We start from the raw sequence: 21,054 nt of genomic DNA on the forward strand, positions 1-21,054 counted from the left end.
TAAGGCTGTGGGATTACGGCAGTAGACCCAGAGAAAGCAAGAATGCCAGAACAGCTTGAGCTAGATGTACCAATGGTTCCCTCGGAGTCCTTGCGAGGCGAAAAGGCCAAAAACTCCTTTTCAACACGGCTCAAAGCAGGAGGGTTAGAGTCTCTAGATGAGAGGTTGTTGGTACTTCCGGCTGTTGAACCATCGGTAGTCAGATCAGGAACAGGAGTCGAGGGCCTCGAAGGTGAAGGCCCTTTGGCAATTGACTCAGGATCATAGACCTCAAGGTTCTCAGGTGCCAACTGCATACTAGCTCTGAAAGGCCTAGAAAAGCTCATAGGTGACACATGTTCAGTACGGTTACTCACAACCTTGGGGATTCTTCCAACTTGAGGAAGTCGGCTTCGTCGGCTAGCAGTGGTGCTCGTTGACGGAGGCTGTAGAGTAGGCTTCTTGGACATCAAAGTCTGCTGGGGTACAGGCAGCCGAGGCTTAGTCTTCATCTCGACGCTCTCCCGCCTTGGGGGTTGAGTTGGCTCTGCAGGTCGCACTGGAGAATTGGTCGACGACCGCATCTCTGGTGTGCCTTGCGAAAGCTCAGGAGTACCACCAACACTAGGCGACTTTCCATAAACCTCGGCAAACCTCAAAACATCTTGAATGTCCATGGGCTCGCTGTCCTCTTGTTCTGAAGAATCCATCATAGCGTAAAAGGCAAGGGGTTTCTTCTCCACTGGTTTGACAGTGGCCGAGACTTTCTCGCTCTGCTTGGGCTGCTGCGTCTGGGTTGATCTTCCGAACAAATTCCACTTTCGAGGAGACCGCGGCCTCTTGACAAGCTTCTTGGGCGCAGGGTGGGAAGACTTGGCCTCGTGTGAGATCTCCCGTTGCAGTTCGAAGTGGGACTCATCAGACATGACGCTAGTATCAAAGCTTGTCATGGGCGAAGATGCATAGCCTGACGTGTTGATGGGTTGAGGCAGCTTCAGGGGGTCATCAGGCGAAGATCGGAGTCGATGCACAGATCTTCGGAAAGCCAAAGTCGACTTCATTGTAGGGCCTTCAGAATCGCTGCTCTCGGAGGGGCGGCGAGCACCAAAGGCTGGGTGTGGAGTGCGCGACATGGGCGATGGCCACAAAGTGTTTCGAGGCTGATCTTGAGATGCTGCCAATGACTGCGTGCTTCCAAATCTCGACTCCTGGGTCGCCAAGCTCTGGGAGCTAACACTCCGAGAGATTTCAGAGCTTGCATTTCTATTCTCGATAACCGCACCTCCAGCGATGACCACTGGGTTGACCCGGTCTGCAAAGAAGGAATCGTTGCTAGAGCGGGGTTCCTGAGTTGTCTGACTACCAGGAGAGTTGCGCGTCATATTGCTGATACTTCCACTGCGTCTCTTGGAAGCACCAATGCGTCCATAACCTTCATGGCCTGTGCCAGCTACAGGACCCTTGCGGAGAGTCTTCTTTTCCTTCTCATTCTTCTCAGCTTGTGCTCCGTTGGCGTGCTTCTTACGACTAAAGAACGGGAAGCGTGAGAGAGAGGAGGTTGCCACGTTAGGGCTCGGTGTGCGTGTCATTCGAGTTGGCTCGAGGCCCTTACCCTTCTTCGATTCGGCTGTTGCCTTGGCTGCCGGTTGAGCGTACAATTCGCCTCTGATGGGGAGTTGTGAAGTTGATGCTGTTCGGCCTCCATGAGTGTACTGTGGCTTTGGGGGTGACAAAGCTGCTGTATTCGCAGATTCACTTCCGCGTCTTTCGGTTGATGGGAGGGATTGGGTGGAAAGATTGCTGTGGATGACTGGCATGGGGTTGAACAATTGAGATTGCATGTCGGGGGTGCCATCTCTGCTGGGTCGTGACGGGGGTACAGCTCTTGGGGAGGCGGAGGATTGGGCACTTCTCTCAGGGGAAGGGGAGTGCAAAACAGGTCTTGATACCTTACGCACCGACTTTGGCGAGGATGTCTCCTCACGAAAGTATTGTGATGACTTCCGTGGTGGGGGACTGGGTGGGGGAGGAGGCAGGTTCTTGGTCTTCTTCTTGATGGTGGCTTCTCGAACAGTGGAGTTCGACGAGGATGAAGTCAAAGACTCTCTAACAGCTGCGAGGCCATGAGGATCAACGGTGATGGCATCAACCTCGTTGGGGAAACTTCCACCAGCTCTTCGTGTCACGGGAGGTCTGTTGAGGATAGGGCTTTGTAGCCGGTTCTTGTTCTGAGTGCGAAGAGGTGCAACAAGACCAGGAGACTGAGAAGCAATTGAGGTTGGCGTGGTGTCACGACTATAGGACCCTGGTCCAGGTGACTCGGAGAACCTAGTAGATGGGCTTCCACTAGTTCCAGAAAACAGTAGGCTGGCTGGAGTTGGAGGTGGGAGATCATGTGTCGCTAACCGGAACGGAACCTCAATGCGGTGATCCGAGCTGTCAGACGGACGTCGAATGTTGCGATAACGGTCCAGCTCGGGGTAGATCACTGGTGACTTGGAAGGTTTCTTTACCTCTACAACCTCAGCAATTTGAATCTCAGCAGGGCTGCTGGTAAGTTCTCTATCCAGATGGAAGCCGAAAGCAGGATCGAGTGAGCCTTGGCGCTTATGCTGGGACGAAGAAGAAGAAGAGTCAGTCCTAGATGAGCCAGTCCGTGTCGTCTTGACATCACCAGATAACGATGACTTCTTCCTGCGCAGAACGTTTGGGTTAGACCTTGGGTTGTCCATAGACTGGGCTGACAATGACGATCCGGAACCTCCACGATGGTTGGCAGTTGATCGTGTGGATGCTGAAGTAGAAGAAGAACCCCACGATTGGGCCTGCTGGTTAAGGCTAGGTCGTGGTACAGGTTGAGGAATTGACGGTCGTCGAGTAGTAGGAGGCTGAGGGGGCCTTGCTGATGGACGTGAGATGGAAGATGGCTTCGGTAATGGCCGTGGAATCTCTTCCCTCCTTCCTGATCTGTTGAGTGGTTTTGGAGCATTCGAGATAACTCCAGGTTCAGTTCCCGTTGTCATTCCCGGACCAGGCCGTCTTATGCGAGACGGCTCCGAGGGCCTGGTCGGGATACCAGACCCCAATCTGTAAGATTCCATCTTCCAACCTTCTTCAGGATCGATTTCGTATACTTAATCCCATATTTCGCCGGGAATATTCTGAGTAGGTGGACGATATATATGAAAGTCAAAAAAGAAAGAAAAGTAACCGAGACCGTGAATCGGGAGAGCGAGGTAGAGTCGTCGTTATTAGTGTGGAGGGAATTCGTTGCTCTAAGAATTGGTGTGGGTAAATTTATCAGCTCGAAGAGGCCTAGTTCGTTGGGTGATGGTGTGGGCTGTGGGATGAACCCGCGTCTAAAAGTTTGGTTGACGGACGGTAGAGCTGGCGCTTCGGTTGATGTGATGAGTGTTTGAGGTGCGGGCTTTAGTACAGTAGTAGTGTCGTTCAAGGTTGGAGTGTAAGTGGAGGAAGTGAGACAGGACAAGGAAGAGGGAAAGGGTAATTAGATGAGTTGAAGAAGTTTAAGAGATGAAGAGACAATGCGATAGACAGGGAGACACAAGACAGTGGCAACACTAGAGAGCGAACGAATGGGTATAGATATGACAAGGTAAGAAAAGTAAGTACTGTAAGTAATGGTAGTCAAAGAGGAGATGGTAGCAGCGGGGAGGGCCGAGACGGAAACGGGAGCATATAACTAGGAAGAGGTAGTATTTAGGCAATGGATGACCTTTCTGGGGCCATCATCATGAGTGGACGACGACATCTGGTACATGAATACATTGAGGGATGGGCAGAGGTACATGCTTGGTAGGGTAGAGGACTCTGACTGTGGCGTTTCTCCTAATCCTGGTCTGGCCTGGGACTGGGACTGGGAGGTTGCAGGCATCGCCCTGCCAGGCATCGCATCTCGGGCGTGGAGTCCGCCCATGCAATGCGATGCGATGCGATAAAACCCTCCCCCGAGTTTGACTCATCCGTTTGGTCAGTGAGAGAAAATACTGCTGCAGCTGTAGCATCCATCGCTGCGGAGCACATTAACTCAAGCGTACTACTGCGCCGCGTTCCCTCCTTCGGGGTGCATATCCATATTGTCCTATGAGAAAGCCCTCATGGCATCTTGACGCAGTGATTGGGCATCACACCCTTGTAGCGATTTGCACTCCCAATCCTGGTCGCCTTGAAGGACCCTTGGTGTGGGCTATCCATAGTGGGGCTTCACAAAGAGAGAGACAGAGACGGAAACGTGAGAGAAGGATATCTTTAAACGACTGGTTAACCTTGAACTGGGCTGGGCTGGACCGTTGACATTAGTTAGTAGGTAGTTACTAGTTAGTAGAGTGGACCAGAAAGGGATGGGCCGATGGCCGCTCATCATGGACCAATCTTGGATCTTCATAACCCGACAAGTTGGAGGAGAGATAAAAGGGTGGGTAAACAATAAGAGGCAGGGCGCAGATATGGAAAGATAAAATGTTATCAGCGAAAAGATAACATCGAATCATGGTCTAATACCTCTCCCATAAGAAAAAAGCCTGACCAAGAACTGATGCGGGTGCAGGGTATATAGTCCTGACATTTGGTGGTTGCGTCCCGTTTTGGAGTTGGAGATGATGAAGCTGTGTGATGGAGGGGGGGGGGGGGGGCCAGGAATGGTATTCCCAGTGACCGATTATCTTTTCTCTTGACGTCTCGATTTCCAATAGCCAGGGATCACGAATCTATGTCCTTCGGCTCCGGACAGAGCCGTGGGTGTGAAGACATTGAGAGTTTGGAGCAGGGTATCACCATCTCGATGGGAGCAGGATATTGTCCGTGACTCCGAGGTAGAAACATGACGGCGTTTGTGCCTTGTTGTTCTTGTTCTTCAGCACAAATAGGTATGCGACGTCGTTGGATGCATATGCATGTCTTAGACATGCATATCAAATGTCTCACTTTGTTCCTCTCTTACAGGTTGATCTGGCCTGCATGTCTCTGGAATGTCTTGCCCACAGCCAGCCTCACCTTCCAAATACGTTAATCAATATGATGAGCGTAAGCAAACACCAGGCACCTATCGTCTCGTCTCGTCTCGTCTCGTCTGGTCTCATCGAGTACAGTGATCACGATTGCGAGTAATAACAAGACTTCGACTGACTGTAGTGCTGCATGGACCTTCATACCTATCCAGCGATGAGTGGAGCTGGCGTTCACATTTTTAGAATTCAGGGTAAGCTTTTACCGTCCCAACGGGCGAGTCCCGTTATAAAATCGCCCCGCATTGGGGAAAGTCTATCATTATCGGATCCTTCGTAGGATGATCTGACAGTATTCATCTCGAATTGTATATCTTTTTTTCCATTTTCGCAATATGACCTGAAGTCCAAGGCCTCGAATCAACTCCTTCAGTGACAGGACTTGGTCGTCGTTGGTCGCTGACCGGGGGTGAGAGATCCTGGGGCGAAATACACCCTGTCGGTCAAACACCAAGCCCCAGACCAGCTGCATGAGTTGCATCTGCAGCCAAGGTAGCGGCCAAGTTGGTACAAGAATAGCATCATGAGAGGAGTCCGTCTTATGGGCCCATTCTTTGCGGCGTCTATGCTAGACGCGAGAATGTTGGGATAGCGGCAGCAGCAGCAGCAGCAGCAGCAGCAGTGTGCACGACTCTCACGATGCTAGAGCATGATACTCAACACTCAGGACAGGACTCACAACTACAGCCTTCAACGTTCAGAGCCATCCCCGTCCCGCCTTATCCCGCTCTACGAATTTGCTTTGTCCCGTGAACACGAACGTCTCGTCTCTCGCCCTCCCTCCTATTCGTTGAAAATCCCAACGCAAAGCGCCCAGGAGTGTCAATCGCCAAAGGACTCATCGATGCCATTGGTTGCTGTTCAAAGATTTTCTGCCAATGAATCACGCGCACTCGCACTCTCTCGTTTCACTCCACGACCCGTCAGAATGGACCCCAGGATAATGATAACCCTCTCTCCTGCATGTTTTCTTTTCCTTGCAAAAAGTCTATGGTGAGTGAACGACTAATCCACAATGCGTCTCATCGTTCGCCAATCCTCGCTGCAAAAACTATGTCTTGCTCAGACCCCTGCACTTAACTATTGGCAAGGGGTACTATAATTCGGTAGAGGCGATGGCGAAGTGGGAGCTCAAAGTTGGTATCCAGCAACAGCAAAAACTTGTTAGTCGAACAGATCGCTCAGTCACGAGCGAAGCGAAGGGCGATTGCGCGATATAGGCCTACGTATTGGCCAACGTAGGTACTAAGGCAGACAGCCAAAGTTCACCGCTATGCATTGTTAGTCTCGTGACAGGCACTTTGGACAAGATAAGACACCACGAGACCAAAAAAAGCAAGCCCAGGCAAAACGGTCGGCAGTCGATAAGAAACGCACGATCCTGGTGTTTTCGACGTCATTCCAAGACACAAGGCATTCTCTGGAATCTCATACGTGCTGGCAGCCTTATCACGAGGTCAGGTCCCAAACGTTCGGTGAGAGTTTGAGCCTCTAGAGCCTCCGAATAGGACCCAGATCGGTGTGTGCGGCTACGCCCTCGGCCCTGTCTCTAGAGCAAGCTTGGCTAGCTGAAAGACTACGTCGTAGTGCAAGTCGGTCCAGCTTGGATAGTGGCAAGGCGAGAATCATTAATGCGCTGGCAAGGCGGCAAACGCGTCTTGACGTCGACATCTCGCCGATTGTCCATGAATTCTGGCATTAGTTTGCATGCCGTACCTGGATCAGTCTTAGATCTTGCTGCAGGACCGGCATGATTTGGGGAACATGTTTCCAAAAGTGGCTACAAGAGAGGCATCCCATATGCAGCATGTAGCTCCGCCACAGCAAAAATTTCCCCATACCCGCCACAGGTTCTCAGATCCTTGAGGCTGGTGACCCTGATTTCTGGGAGTTGAGATGCCTTCACTGACGTGGCAGATCGCTCGTGGCTGGCCACTCCGGCAGAGGTGAAGCCTCAAGCCTTACTCAGGCCAGGTCCCCCCTGTCCATGTGGCTTGTCAGTCGGCCGAGCGAATGAGGTGCCATCTGTGATGCTTGTCTTGTCCCTTGCAAAGTCACTCGAATTCGAGATCAAAGTACTCTCTACTTTGGGCAGCGGTGAATGCATGCAAATGCCCCGATGTGCAGCTTTGCCTCATTGACAACTCATCAAACTGCAATATTTGCCAGCCCGTGATGTGAAGCGATGCGCAAGCCCAGCACTCTCGGTTGTGAAGCTATTTCTTCGCTTGCGATGATCGAGCGGGCCTGGCTACACACTCGAGCACAACGACGGGCTCTAAGCGTCCAACGGCAACTGGAGTCGCTGGAGTCGGAGTGGTCCAATTGATTAGACGCCTCTACCAACCATAGCCGCCAGACGGCTCGGCGACCAGGGCTGCTTTATCGCGAGAGCAAGGGTTTTGCCCCCTTGATTGGCTTGTTGTCTGAGACTTGGCTCGAGCTTAGCGTTTGGGACTGTTGACAACCACACGATCAAAGCTGTTGGTGATGATGGTCCTATCTCGCTTCCTTCTTCTTTATAGTGTCCTTTATTCTGCTCATCATCTCACCAATATTGGCCATTGAGGCATGGCAGCCACTGCACGTTTTGTCCGGGTCCTTTCGGAGACTGCAACTATCGTCCGAGAACGGAGATCGTGGCTTGCGTCGTTGAAGAAACCATGAGCCCATTTGGGATTGCGGGATTAGCGCAGCCGCGAGTATTTGTTTCTCGTTGGTTCCAGACGTTTTCGAGCCATTCACAATGTGTTTCCTTGGTCCGAAGTGCTGGCCAGACATGTCATTCTTCCGATCAAGGTGTGCCTCTTCTCCTATACTCATCTTTAACGTCGATCTGCTCAATGGCTGCAGATATCTACGAATCGCCAGTACTCGGATCATCCCTGAACGTTGGCAGGGCTGATAAACAGAGTCTCGTGCTTTGCTGCAGATATGACGCTCATGCCGGACTGTCCAATATGAAGCATCAACGCTGAACTTGGATAGCGTGGTCTCCCACTTGCCCGGCTTTCGCTCACTAGCTGTAACTTCTCAGCTGTTACCAGAGATGCGCCTTTTCCTGAAAGAGGACTGAAAATTCTTCTGTTGTTTTCCACTCCCCAATGAAAGCCTCTTAGTTCAACCGCCCACAAGGAGAAAAGTAAGTTGCACTACAAGTGGCCCTCAAAGAATAGGGGCATCGCAGGACCAGGACCGCGGCACCGGCAGTCGTGCAACCGCGCACAAGTCTCACGGGAGCTAGAGTCAAAGGAAGGCCTCCCCGTGATGGAAGCTCAATTCCGCCGTATATGTAGTGGGACCTAGGCAAGGTCATGGTGTTGAGTGCTAGTGGATATGCATGTCAAGCTTCAAGTCAGCTTGGCTCCATCTACGGCTCGTATCCGAACAGTCCAGTCTCTTTGTCGTTCCGGCGGCCAGACTAACAGAAAGTAGTTAAAAGTTAATCGAGCCCCTTCCTGTCTGACAAGATGCAAAATCTTGAAGATCCGCTTCTCCTTAGTTGAAGTGTAACCATTCGGATCGTGCGGATTCCTTCCACCGTGAAGGATGATCCTAGTAGACTCTTGCTCTACACAAGGTCACCGTGTTCGCACAACATCAAGATAGGGGTAAGGTGTCTATTGACGAAGTATGATCGGACGAGCCTTTGCGCTTTTCCTCACGCCCCCGAGCTCTCACAGAGGAGCGTTATGCCATCAGACAGCTGAATACTTGGACGCTTGGGTCGATATCGACCAGTTCAAGCTACATGCAAAGACTAGCCGTCTGAGAAACCGCAGATTGACGATTTTTATTGCTCTTCCATTCAACTGTCTTTTCTTCACGTCGTCTTCTTCGGGACTGCTACCAAGGCTGCTCATCACAACTGGTTAGATCTGGAGACAGAGAACTTACCATGGACCTCAAGATTCTGATTGATAGTGGGCATTGGTCGAACCGAAGACGCCGATTTCCTCTTTATTCATTTATCCTTGATAGTCTGCGCCTGAATATGAAAATAAACATGTTGTACAAGTAGAAATGGTCCATTCACGTAAGTCTGCCTGCTCCGCCCAGTTTCAGCCTATCCTCAATTTGAAACCTTTTTACTTGCCAAATTCGATGTCGTATTGGTTATGATGAGGACTACTAGTTCCCAGCGAACCTAGCAGCACGCTTCTCTGCCTTGGCCTTCTCTGTTGGGTCATCAAGAATACCACTTCTGGTAGACGTCTTGTCCTTTCGAGCGCCACCATCGCGACCGCCGTCTCGACCACCACGACCGCGTCGTCGACCGCCACCACCGTTCCTTCTGTCCAGGCTTTGTCGCTTCCCAGGGCGGTTTCCTTCACCTTCAGTGGTGCGATCCCGACCTCGTTTTCGCGAGCGCTCTGGGAGTGCTGAGTCAAGAGTAGTAGCAAGCTCCTTTTCGTCGAGACCAAATCGCTTCGCACGGTCGGCGCGCTTCTTGGCGTCCTCATCCTCCTCAATACCGAACCGCTTGGCACGTTCAGCACGCTTCTTGGCTTCGTCGTCAGCAGCGGTGGACTGTAGACCGATGGCATAAGACTTCTCAGGCTCAGCAGGAGCCTCCGCTGTCTCGGCGGGCTTCTCTGCTGTCGTCTCTTCGGGCTTGGCAGCCTCGGCGGGTGCAGCCTCGGTGGAAGGAACCTCAGCAACAGGCTCAGAAGCGGCTACAGGAGCGGCAGCGGCCGGTGCAGCAGGAGCCTCGTCATCACTGTAGCTGATTTCATCCTCCTTGTTCTCAGCTGTGAAGGATCCAATTAGCCGATGTTGTCGATGCGATGCGACGCGCGAGAGGTTGTATCGCAGATCTAATGGAATCACGTACCGGGTTTCTCAACGGTTTCGGAGGTTCGATCGTTCTCTTGGAGCCTTGCAATAAGATCTGCCTTGTTGCCCGTCTGAGGCAGGCCCTTCTCAGCCAGCAACTTCTTCAGCTCAGGCACCTTGAGTGACGAATATTCGGCCATGTTGCGCAAGTCAATTGAAGCACGTTAAGTAATGATTAGGAGACTTTTCAGGATCGGAGAAGAAGCGCAGCTGACTATGCGATTATTGCGACTTGGACTGCGATGCTTTGATGGAAGAAGAGAAAAGGCTTGAGTTGCCTCGATGGAGTGGACGAGGGCGAAGCAAGGTACGCGCCTCAAACAAAGAATGGATAGGAGCGACCCACAGTGATACAAGCGTCATCCCCTAGGGTAAACTCTTTATCTTATCTCCAACCAACAAAGAAATCAATAAATGGTAGACTTGATATTGAAGACTGCCTAGGTACCTAAGGTATGGATTCTCGTGTTTGACTCGCTGAATCAGACTTCAACTATCTCACTGAACGTGTTCCATATCCAATGATGCCTCTATTATGAAACCAATCTTGCTTTCTATTGGCTTAACGGTGTTTGCCTCTGTTCACAGGGAGATGAGCACGGGCCGCGAGGCTCTGAAAGAAGCTCGACAAAGCTCTTGTTGCCCGCTTTTAGAGCTCTTCAGCCCTCTACTTAGTACCTAGACTACTAGACTACGCATTCGTTGGCATCATCAGGTCTCATTGCATTGCAGGATACGCCAGAGACAATCACACCCTCACTTATGCAAGTCGACTCATGGAGCAACGGCACTTCAAGCAGTGGACGGTTGTATCGCACATTCTGCAGCATCATACACTGGCCTGCAACGACAAATACCAGCCAGAGAAAGGGCTGCTTAGGGTGCCACATGATCCCAGTATTGGATGGTAATCGAGGGCCTCACCTCACGTGGCCATATCGAGAGTGTATCTATTGATGTAACCCCAGAATGGCCTGTACAGCTGAGCACGCCTGCTATTTTCAGGTGTGCTCGCAGGAGAGCTATGCAAGTAGAGGCATTTGCAAGATGAACGGTTGTCTTGATACATTTCTATTAATAAATCATCAATAGAGAAATGGCAATAGCCATATTCAAGTAAAAGATTATGTAGACATTTAAGAGCCACAAACTCAAATACTCCCCTGTAACCCGAGATCCGGATCCTTAACCGGGCGCTCCACACTTGATGGACTGGGTACCATTAGTAGGTAAGTACCTACCTACTTACCTACCCACCTAGAGTACCCTTTTTTTGACGGTTCGCCAGGGGAAAGATCGAGTATCACAATTGAATGGTTTCTTGGCTTTTGGCCCTTTTTTACGGTCAGGAAAGTGCGGAATAGCTTGGTTCCTTCTTTCCCCTGCTGCGGTGAATGTCAGGTGCTTTCCTTTCCTTTCAGGTTCCTTTGCTTGACTCTGCCTATCTCGCTACTACTTCTCTCGTATAATAGTTCTGCCTTGCCACTTGTTCCATCAACAACTACCAACATTGTTAGTGTTAACACGGACGGAGTGTCCCCTCCCGTCCCCACGATTTGTCTGTCGATCGCATCATCACCACCGATTCAATTCATATCGACATTTATAACCATCACCTCTCAACTTGCAGACAACATCCTCGCAACCGTTGCAATAGCTTCAACCTGCCCGAGAGACCCGCGCGCATTATTCCCATCATATCCATTACCGACTTGGCCCCACGAATCATGCAATAGCACCCCCGATCCGACCCCTTAGAAGATGCGAAAAGTTCGGCCTGCCATTAAACTCCCGAATGCTCGTTTCGAACGTTGTTATCTGGCCGTTCATACTTGAAGTGGCTTGAATATTAGAGTTGGATACATTCAGAGCGATTCTTGTCAGCCCGTTATCCTCCCACAATTAACACATCATGACTCGAAGAATTGTATGTGGCCGTTCTTTGTAAATTCATGATCAGTATTGATCCAGAGGAGGCTGTTGACTAACCATATTCCCATCACTAGGTTCGAACAGCTGCTCAGCTTGCTGGCGCTGCTATTTTCACCTTTCTAGTCATTGCATTTCTCGACCGCAATTATCGTGTCCTCCCCAATTCGATCCATAGTTATATGCCCTCCCATCACCCCGGACTGGTCGTCACCGATGTCACAATAGTCACTTGCTCGAGCGTTAACCCCTTCTCCTCATGCGACCTCGGCAAAGAATGGCACCGAATCGATAAGGAGCTCTATCTCGGCAAGACATGGACAACGAGCGCATACATGTACATCATGCGAAAGCATGAAGGGGATCTTACTGCGGACGATCGTGTTGTTGTGGATGTCGCGGTCGGCAGGCTCCAACCTCAACCCAAGGGAGAAACGGACGACTCATGGGAATCTCGTCCATCAGGTATCTGGATCAAGCGCTCAGCCAAGAAGAAAGCCAGCGATTCGAAGCAGGCGGTGACGGATCTTGATGTTCTTTTCGGAGATGATGCTGTTGAGGCAAGAGACGGATATGCTGTGACGGGAACACCTTTGCTCCTCAACACGGGTGGTAGCCTTCTCTCTGTCCAGCTAAGCGTGCGCCGAGGTCCTCCCCGAGAGGTCAAGAAGCCAACGCCCAGGATCAACAGTGATGGTCGATACAAGATTATGCAGATCGGTGATTTGCATCTAAGTACAGGAGTTGGCGTTTGTCGCGAGGCAGTCCCCGATTCTTACAACGGCGGTAAATGCGAAGCCGATCCCAGGACGCTGGACTTTGTTAGCCGAGTCCTTGACGACGAAAAGCCCGATCTGGTAATCTTGAGTGGCGACCAAGTCAACGGTGACACAGCACCAGATGCACCTACTGTGAGTGTTGCCCGGCTCAACATTATAGCGTTCGCCTCTAACATCATCTAGGCCATGTTCAAGATCATCTCGCTACTGATTGAGCGCAAGATCCCTTACGCCGCCATTTTCGGTAACCACGATGACGAACAAACCATGTCTCGCGAGGCTCAGATGGCCATTATGGAGACCCTTCCTTTTTCCCTTTCCATTGCTGGGCCAGCTGATATCGAGGGTGTTGGGAATTACTATATCGAAGTCCTGGCCCGTGGAAAGACGGATCATTCTGCTCTGACCATCTATCTTCTCGATACGCACGCCTACACGCCCGATGAGCGCAACTTTCCTGGTTACGACTGGGTTAAACCTAACCAAATAGAATGGTTCAAGAAGACTGCTGCTGGTCTCAAGAAGAATCACAATGAGTTCACTGGCCGCCACATGGACATCGCTTTCATCCATATTCCCTTGACAGAATATGCTAACCCGGAACTACCCCGTGTTGGCGACTGGAAAGAAGGAGTCACTGCCCCAATATATAACTCTGGCTTCCGTGATGCCCTTGTAGAGCAGGGTGTCCTTATGGTCAGCGCAGGACAGTAAGTTTTGGATTCCTATCTTGTCTTGAAAAATACTCATTCATATTTCAGTGATCACTGCAATGACTACTGCTCCCTATCTCTGATGGGTGAAGGCGAGAACAAGGCCCCAGCCATGTGGATGTGCTACGCTGGTGGTTCTGGCTTCGGCGGATACGCCGGCTACGGTGGTTACCATCGCCGAGTACGCTTGTTTGAAGTCGATACAAACGAGGCTCGTATCAAGACTTGGAAACGTCTCGAGTACGGAGACATAGCTGCCCGGATACACCAACAGATTATAGTCGATGGCGGTAAACCTCAACCTATCACTCCCATTTCATGAGCTTACGACACTATACATTTACGGGGCAAAGTCCCCCTTCTGAATTTATTGTATTCGTGTTTTGGGATGATTAGCTACCACGCGTCTATAGAACGGTGTGGCCCTTTTTCGTTTTAAAAACGACGGGTCATGGGACCACATCAAGGAGCATGTTTGAACATGGGGTTTCTTGTATAACAATTAAAATATCCCACCTCACATTGCATACAACAGCAAACAGAGTTAACGACGGCATTATATAGTCTCGGGATGGGGAACGGAGTTGTTTTGGTCGACTAAATACTACGTTTGAGTCTTGAACTCATTTTCATGGTTTATTCCATATCAGTCTTTCACAGTATTGTGGTCCATGATGATTTCGGCAGAAGTGGCCGCAAGCAGCCCTAAGTCTGGTGTTGATAATAACTTTTAATTTCGTGAACAGTTCGCATAGGACAGAGTTGTGCAAATATGATTCAATTGCCATCCACTATATGCTTCTCTCTTCGCTCCCCTACTATGTTCACTGAAAACAAACCCCCAAATTTCCTCCTCATGATGGTCTACAAAATGCATGCTGATGTACTCCTCCCGGCCCAAGACTTCTCCAGTAGCCCAGACCGTTGTCATCCAGACGCCATCCGCCCATGTCTAGATGCGTGAACGCAGAAACGAGATTGGTATATACAACCGTATTAAAAGGTTTGAAGAAATGTGGTATCGTTAAGTCTCGTCGTATGCCATGCATCGAGAGTAATAAGAACAAATGTAAAGATGATGGCGTGCTGAGCAACACCGGGATATCAAAATAGGAAAACTGACTAATGTAATGAGTCTGGGGATGAGCCAGATTGTGAATGTGCTTGTGATCAAATACAAGAGAAGGTATAAACGGTTGAAGGGGATAGCAGCAGAGTCGCTCAGATTGTCATGACCTCCTGGTGGACAAGCCTCAGAACCCAGCTTGCCTCTGCAACGCTGGCGCACTGGAAGCACCACTTCTTGACGTTGCCACCTGTAGGGCCCGTAGCCGGAACAACGCCGACAACGCCATTGCTGCCCTTCATCTCCTCCCAGACACCGCATACAATACCACGGCTACCCATGGCTGTGAAGCAACCACTGCCCAGGACTGCGTCTAACAAGATCTTTGGCTGCTCCGAGTCCTTGCGTGGAATCGTGGTGACCGTGACACGTTTCTCCAGACCGTGGTCGGCACGAAGAGCCTGGTGCCAGCCTGGAGGAGGTCGTCGAATGGACAGTCTGCAGTTGCCAAAGTCCTCCCACTTGGCGGCTGCGACAAGAAGATGTAGGCGGATCTTGAGGTCTTCAGTACCAAAGCTTGCGGGGCCGCGACCGCTGTTCTCAACACTGATGGAAGGCGAGCGAGGTGTGTTGCCGCCGTAAGATGAGGATCCAGGAGTATTGGTGCCACCATAGCGGCTGTTTCGGTTAACAGAGGAGCGAGCCAGACTGAAAGGAAGTCCGCGACCGGTGAGTCTCTTGAGGAAGCTTGACGCGGAGAGAGTAGATGAGGGAGTAGTGCTTGCACCATCGTGAGATTGGGCAGGCGCACGAACTGAACCACGGTAGCTGTTCTTACGGCCGAACCAGCTTCTTCGCCGACTGCTTGTGTCATCGTTATCGGGAGGTGGCTTGTGTTCACCAAAGCTTCTGAACCGTGCTTCATTCTCAAGTTCAATGAACTTTTGGTTGTTGAGACGAGCGTGGTGAACTGACATGTAAAGGTTATAGCAGTCAGGTCCGTTGTGGCATCGGAAGCGGAAGTTTCCTCCGCCGTGTGAGCTGGCAAGCTGGCAGTCGGATCGGACTGACGAGCGGATTTCAAGGTCGAGAGCTGTGCTCTGACGGATGAGCACGAGTGGGGTGAGGTCGAGCGCGAGCATGGGATTATCTCCTTGCTCAGCTCCGCTATGTACGACATATGCCTCGATTAAGCCTGGAGTGACGATAACTTCAAGGTTGCCTCCAGAAATATCCTTCCACATCCCCTTGTCGGACCACCTGGAAATAGTAGCCACATATCTGGTGGCATTGTCTTCCGGGGCGACCTTTTGTCCGTGGAGGCCAGCCTGGGAGGCGGAGTTTGATGGAGCCAGGCTATCAATTGAGCCAGATACGACGGATTCATGGAGTTCATGACGTTGTTGGTAGTCGTGAAGAGACCCTTCCTCTTCAAGTGTCTCAAGTTGATGCTCCAACTCCTCTCTAATAATGTCTCGAGCTGGGTCTTCATCTCTGATACTAACTCCTAGCTCAGTCTCTGGAAGATCAACGCTCTCGATGTCGTCGTCTGAGGAATCATAGCTGTAGTCTGATTCGGTGTAGTCATCCTCGGTGTTTTCGTAGCTGCCCGTGATATCCGTGCCAGAAATTGATGACTGGTCTGAGGGTAGGTATTCATGCTTGAGAGGAGATGAGGTACGGCGTTTGACACGGCTGCTGTTGGGAGGCTCAAGGGGTGGTGGCTTGGAAAATCTTGGCTTCGAAGGAGCTTGCTGACTAGGGCTGGGACTGAAAGTTCGATGAGCTGGGGGTGGCGGCGCGCCATCGTCTCTGTAGGATGAACTACTTGGGCTCTTGCGTATGTTGAGGGGATCAGGTTGCATGCTCTGCGAGGTCATTGGTCTGTCCTCATATCCATAGTCGTATTGTGTTGGTGTCCTCTGCATATCGTACTGATCGGGCGACTTGATAGGAGGAGGAGTTACTGGAGAGGCTGATCGCGGGCGGTATCTGGCTGGCAGCGCTCGCTTCGGTGTAGTTGGGCTGGCTGAAGGAGACTCAGCAGCAGATGAGCGGCGAGAGTGTGAGTTCCGAAGAGATTGGGCAGAGTACTTGCGAGAGGACCCGCGAACGCCAACTGGGACATCAGGCATCCGGGATTGTGAGTATGGTTCTTCATCGTCAATTATACTTGGCTCTGGCTCTCTTGGAGGAACAGGTGAAACTGGAAGGATATCTAGCCAGTCCAAGATTTGGTCTTCGTTGTCAGTGGTGAGTGTGAGTAGCTCGTGCCATGGCCTGTCGTTGTGCGTTCCTCGGATCATAACAACCATGTCAAAGTTGCCGTCTCCTGTCCTGGCTGAGATCAACTCAATAGGTACAGGAGGGAATAGAAGGTATGATCGCCCCTTGACCCCATTTTCGCGGATCAGGATATCACCCTTATCTTCAGGATAACGCTGGTTATCTCGGTGCACCAACTCAATCTGGCACTCAAGGCGCTGACCATTGGAATGTGCCAAGTCGAGAGAGAAGAAGTCCTTGGCGCTGACTTGTCGTGATGGTTCAATGTACACAGCCTCCATTGGAGCAAGTGTTCGAAGGTCTCGCGATCTGGTTGTATCGGTGTTGATAGCGTCTTCGTCAGTCAATCGAGCCATTTCTTCTCGATGTCGACGGCGAGCCTTTTCTTGAAGGTCCTCAAAGTCACTCAGGAGATCATAAGTATCATTAGTCCCAAGAATAGAGTCGACACACTTAAAGAATTTTGTGATTTGCTTGAGTCGGAGGAGGGGTCTCTTGAGAAGGTGGGCCACATCAACACGCTCTCCTGTAGCATCAACAATATCCCCAGACTCATTCCTGGGCATGGCACCGACAAGAGAATCCTCATCTTCTGGGGATCCAGCGGCGGGGGCAAGATTGACGACGAGATCCTGGAAACCCAGCCTCCAGGCATCGAGGTACTTATGGTAGATGGGTACGACACCATGGCCCCAGGAAGCCAGTCGACGAATATCATGAATGGGAGCCTTACGGTGAGCCATGCGAAGTTTCTCTAGGGCAACACCCATGTTCACCACAGACTTCGAGAGAGCATCAGCTTTGGTCACTGGGTTGCTAGTGCCAAATAGATCAGTAGCATTGTCGCCATTGACGACCTGTGATAGTAGGACTGGGATAACACCGTCGACCAGTGTCTTCAACTCTCGAAGATAGAGACTCTCATCTTCGGTAAATTCTTTGAGCAAGTCGTCATTTGTCACATCTGTGGCACCACCCCGGCTCTTCCGCATACTGGGTCTTGAGCGGTTACTTGTGATGGCACTGGGGACGTTCTTGTCATCAGGTAGCGAGAGGACTGAGACGAGATCAGAGTGACGAGTAAGCCGTCGCTTGAGCCCAGATCCTTGGCTCTTGGAATTCGAGCGAGAGTTCGAACGTCTAGTCTCTTTCGTTACGCCAGTGGATTGCGTAAGAGTGGATTGCGTGACATCAGTGGTAAGATCCGATTCGACAGCGCTGGAAGCTTCCTCAGAAAGAATTGTAGACAACTCATATTGACCTCGAGTTGGCGGTGGAAGACGAGGGCCCGCCATACGTGCTGACGGCAAAGCCGATCGGTCATCACGATTTTGTTCTGGTTCTCGCGCCGGTTCCCGAGTCGGTTCCCGTGGTTGCCCGGGGCTTTGGGGCTTCTTCTTTTCTTCCAAGGGAGACGGGGATCTCACAGTTCTCGGCCTTCCAGCCTTTGACAGTTCTGTTTCAGTCCAGTTTTCAGTTGAGTCATCGTATGTAAGCTCGTCATCATAACGAGACTCATCATAGTGATGATCATCATATTTTGACCCTTCGTATTTTGAGTCATCATAACGCGAATCAATGTATCTGGAATCGGTATACATGGATTCGGGCTCGTCATCATAAGGTCGTTCCTCTCGACTCTGATAAGGCTTCACCTTGGGAAGAGAATTGCCTGATTCTCCAGTAAAGGCTTCCTTGAGCATCCCAAAGAGCGAATTCTTGGGACTCGACTTGACAGGTGAAGATGTAGTTCGTGTTGCTTTGGTTCTCTTGAGGCCCAAACCGCCCGGAGCTTTGGTTGGAGCCTTTGTATCTTGCCGCTTCGGTTTCGTCTTGGCTTCAGGCTCCGGCGAGGGAGCTGGTGAGGAAAGAGGCGAGACCTCTTCTGGTGCAGGCTCTTTCACAGCAGCCGGTTCGGGCTGTGCTTCAGGCTCGGGCTCCGGTTTAGGTTTTGGGGTTGGCTTCTTCGGTGGCCCAGGCTCTGGGGACGGCTCCTTGGCAGGTTCTTTGACAGGCCCGGGTTTTGGTACGGGCGATGGTGTAGGTTTCTCTTTGGCGCGTTCCTTCACGGACTCCGGCGAAAGAGGCAACTTTTCGCTCGATACAGTTCTGTCGGCTGTATCTGGTTTACTCATAGTTGAGGACGACACCCTTCGTTTTTCGGTGCGAGACGAGCGGCGATGGCTCTTGATCGTCTCAGGGGACGATGGCTTATCTGGGACATGCTCACTCAGAGGTGTTGTAGCTGGCTCAGCCTTGGGCTCCTCAACGAAGGGGTCGACCGTTGTGTTGAGCCACTTTTCAATGCTCCGAGGGTTGTTTGGAACAGTATCTCTTGGGGGAGGATGCTCGTTCATCTCATGGATTATCTTGTTGGCGCCTTCCACCACCTTCTTGAAGACATTGGGCATGGACTTGAAGCTGGTATTTCTTTCAGGCTTGGCAGGGCGAGCAAGGCGAATGGGTCGACTTCGAAGAGGTCCTCCACGCGCTCGCAGAGGCAGATCAAGTTCAGTGAATGCAGAGTTGCCCCAGGGGATTTCTCCAGGGATGTCCGCTATTGACTTTGCCAGAATACTTGAAGACAAATCTGAGCCGTCGAGTTGAGAAGGCTCCATTGCAGATTCTTCTTCGGGCACCCACGTCTCTTTGCCCTTCTGTTTTGTCGTGGGAGGCTGATAACTCTTTGGTCGAGGTTTTGACTTATGTGCTGATACGCTTCTCTTCTTGGTAGGAGTGTCAATTGCCGAATCGTCTTCCACCAATTCAATTGGTACAGTCCCAGATAAACCTGACTTGTCGGTTGTCTTTGTTGTTTTAGATAGTTCCGAGTCATCCTCAATGACCTCGATAAACTTGTTTGTCGATACCTCCGAAGCATCCTCGATGACTTCGATCTTGGATTTATCTGACTGCGACTTCTTCATTTCCCGTTTCACGGAACTCATACTAGGTCTCCGCGAGCTAGGAGCAGATTTGAGCCGCAGTCTTGCCGTGCGAACTGAAGTTCCGGCGTTGGACGAGATATCGCTCATAGGTCTAACTCTGATTCCTTCGTCGTCCGTAAGTGTTGTCCTGACGGCTTTCACACGAATACCATCATCATTATTCCTTCCCCTTCGGATTGGTTTAACGCGAATGCCATCATCGGGTCCTGGTGTTGATTTGGCGGATCGCGCTTTTGGGAACCGACTGCTAGTGACATTGCTTACTGTAAATTCGCTGTCGCTCATGAACTCGCTGTCGGTGTCATCCGTCCACGGTTTCGCTCCGACAGACTTGGAAGACTTATGACTTCTGGGTGCAGGTGGATCTGGAATCTCGACCATTTCCGCCCATGCTTTGACTCTGCTTGCGACGCGAGGATTAGCGGCGGTGCGCAAAACAAAATCTTTCGGTATTTTGGCTGGAGCAGGTGTTTTGGCAGGCGAGGTCTTCTTTGGTATATGTTTACGATTTTTCCGCCAATGTTCGTCGCTAACAACACGTTTCTTAGGCGGTGGTTTCGCTGCCGCCGGTGTAGGTGTCGTCGGTGTTTCATCAGGTGTAGCCTCATCTCCTGTGGCCAGACTTTCCTTGGTCTTGTTGCTGGGTCGCTTGAGTTTCTTTCTCATTTTGATGCGAACTCGATCCTCCTCTGTTACACTCTGGAACTCCTCCTCTTCAAACGCGATATCAGGGGGCTCTGTCGCTGCGTCGTCAGGGGTATTCTCCATAGCAGCAGCATTGGCCTTTTGCCATTTCTTGACCCGATCTCGGACACCGTTCGGGGGTTGAATGCGCTTGACTTGGGACTGCTTCATTTCATGGCGCAATTCGGCCTTGACTGCTTCCAAGCTCATTCGCCGTTGACGCTCGGCAGCCTGTCGCGAGGCTGAGGGCCGGCCCAGGAGGAAGTCATGGAGAAGTGTAGGTTCTCTGGTCGACTTGGCACGTGGTCGCCCACGATGTGCCACTGGCGGCGCTGACTTGGGCGTTTCCTTTCCATCATTCTCGTCTTGTGTGGAAGGCTTCAGAGGAGTCTCGGGCTCGGGCTCAGGATCTAGCACTGCTTCGTCTACTGCTTCCTCTGGAGAGGCGGGGTTTGATGATGACATGATCTCAGCTACCTAAAAAGACAAAATTGGTGAGCTTATTTTCGCAACCCAGTTGGGGCGAGGAAACATGATTGTGCGATGCGCCGGAGACGGGAGAGCACGTCAGACTCATACCTGAAGGTCGGTAACATGCTGTGCAGCTGTAGTAGCAGAGAAGCGGTGGGGTCCCAGTCGAGGCCGAACTCGCTCTCTTGATGGCTGGCGACAATTTACCGTTCGAATGGATTATGCGTCGTTGAAATGTGCTATCGGACCGTCCGGGAAGCTTTGCAGGAAGCTTTGGAGAAGCAGCGGGAGGGCGGAGTAGCCGTTGGAGTTGCACATGCAACTGAACAAGAAGAACGA

At 51.2% G+C, this 21,054-nt stretch overlaps 4 protein-coding genes across 4 annotated transcripts in view; 1 reads left to right on the top strand and 3 right to left on the bottom strand.

Moving 5' to 3' along the window:
• Positions 1-3,080, bottom strand: part of FMAN_11335 (uncharacterized protein) — a gene marked incomplete at both ends in the record, with an annotated part of 4,617 nt that extends 1,537 nt beyond the window's left edge. Inside the window, one exon of the mRNA XM_041834135.1 lies at positions 18-3,080. Coding sequence (XP_041684429.1) covers positions 18-3,080 — 3,063 coding nt within the window. The remainder of the gene's footprint in view (positions 1-17) is intronic.
• A 6,054-nt stretch (positions 3,081-9,134) lies between these two features.
• Positions 9,135-9,979, bottom strand: FMAN_11336 (uncharacterized protein; the record flags this gene model as incomplete). Its single annotated transcript, XM_041834136.1, has 2 exons — positions 9,135-9,754; positions 9,838-9,979. The coding sequence occupies 2 exons, from the start codon at positions 9,977-9,979 to the stop codon at positions 9,135-9,137; spliced, it is 762 nt and encodes a 253-aa protein (XP_041684430.1).
• A 1,772-nt stretch (positions 9,980-11,751) lies between these two features.
• FMAN_11337 (putative DCR2 Dosage-dependent positive regulator of the G1/S phase transition by controlling the timing of START) lies at positions 11,752-13,582 on the top strand (the record flags this gene model as incomplete). The annotated part of the gene is made up of 4 exons (XM_041834137.1): positions 11,752-11,766; positions 11,846-12,679; positions 12,731-13,257; positions 13,309-13,582. 4 exons carry the CDS (start codon positions 11,752-11,754, stop codon positions 13,580-13,582), a joined length of 1,650 nt encoding a protein of 549 aa, XP_041684431.1.
• An 899-nt stretch (positions 13,583-14,481) lies between these two features.
• On the bottom strand, positions 14,482-20,709 carry FMAN_11338 (uncharacterized protein; the record flags this gene model as incomplete). Its single annotated transcript, XM_041834138.1, has 1 exon — positions 14,482-20,709. The coding sequence occupies one exon, from the start codon at positions 20,707-20,709 to the stop codon at positions 14,482-14,484; it is 6,228 nt and encodes a 2,075-aa protein (XP_041684432.1).
• Positions 20,710-21,054: the final 345 nt, after the last annotated feature.

The sequence above is a fragment of the Fusarium mangiferae genome (genome assembly GCF_900044065.1).
Source record: "Fusarium mangiferae strain MRC7560 genome assembly, contig: FMAN_scaffold008, whole genome shotgun sequence".
Taxonomy (NCBI): domain Eukaryota; kingdom Fungi; phylum Ascomycota; class Sordariomycetes; order Hypocreales; family Nectriaceae; genus Fusarium; species Fusarium mangiferae.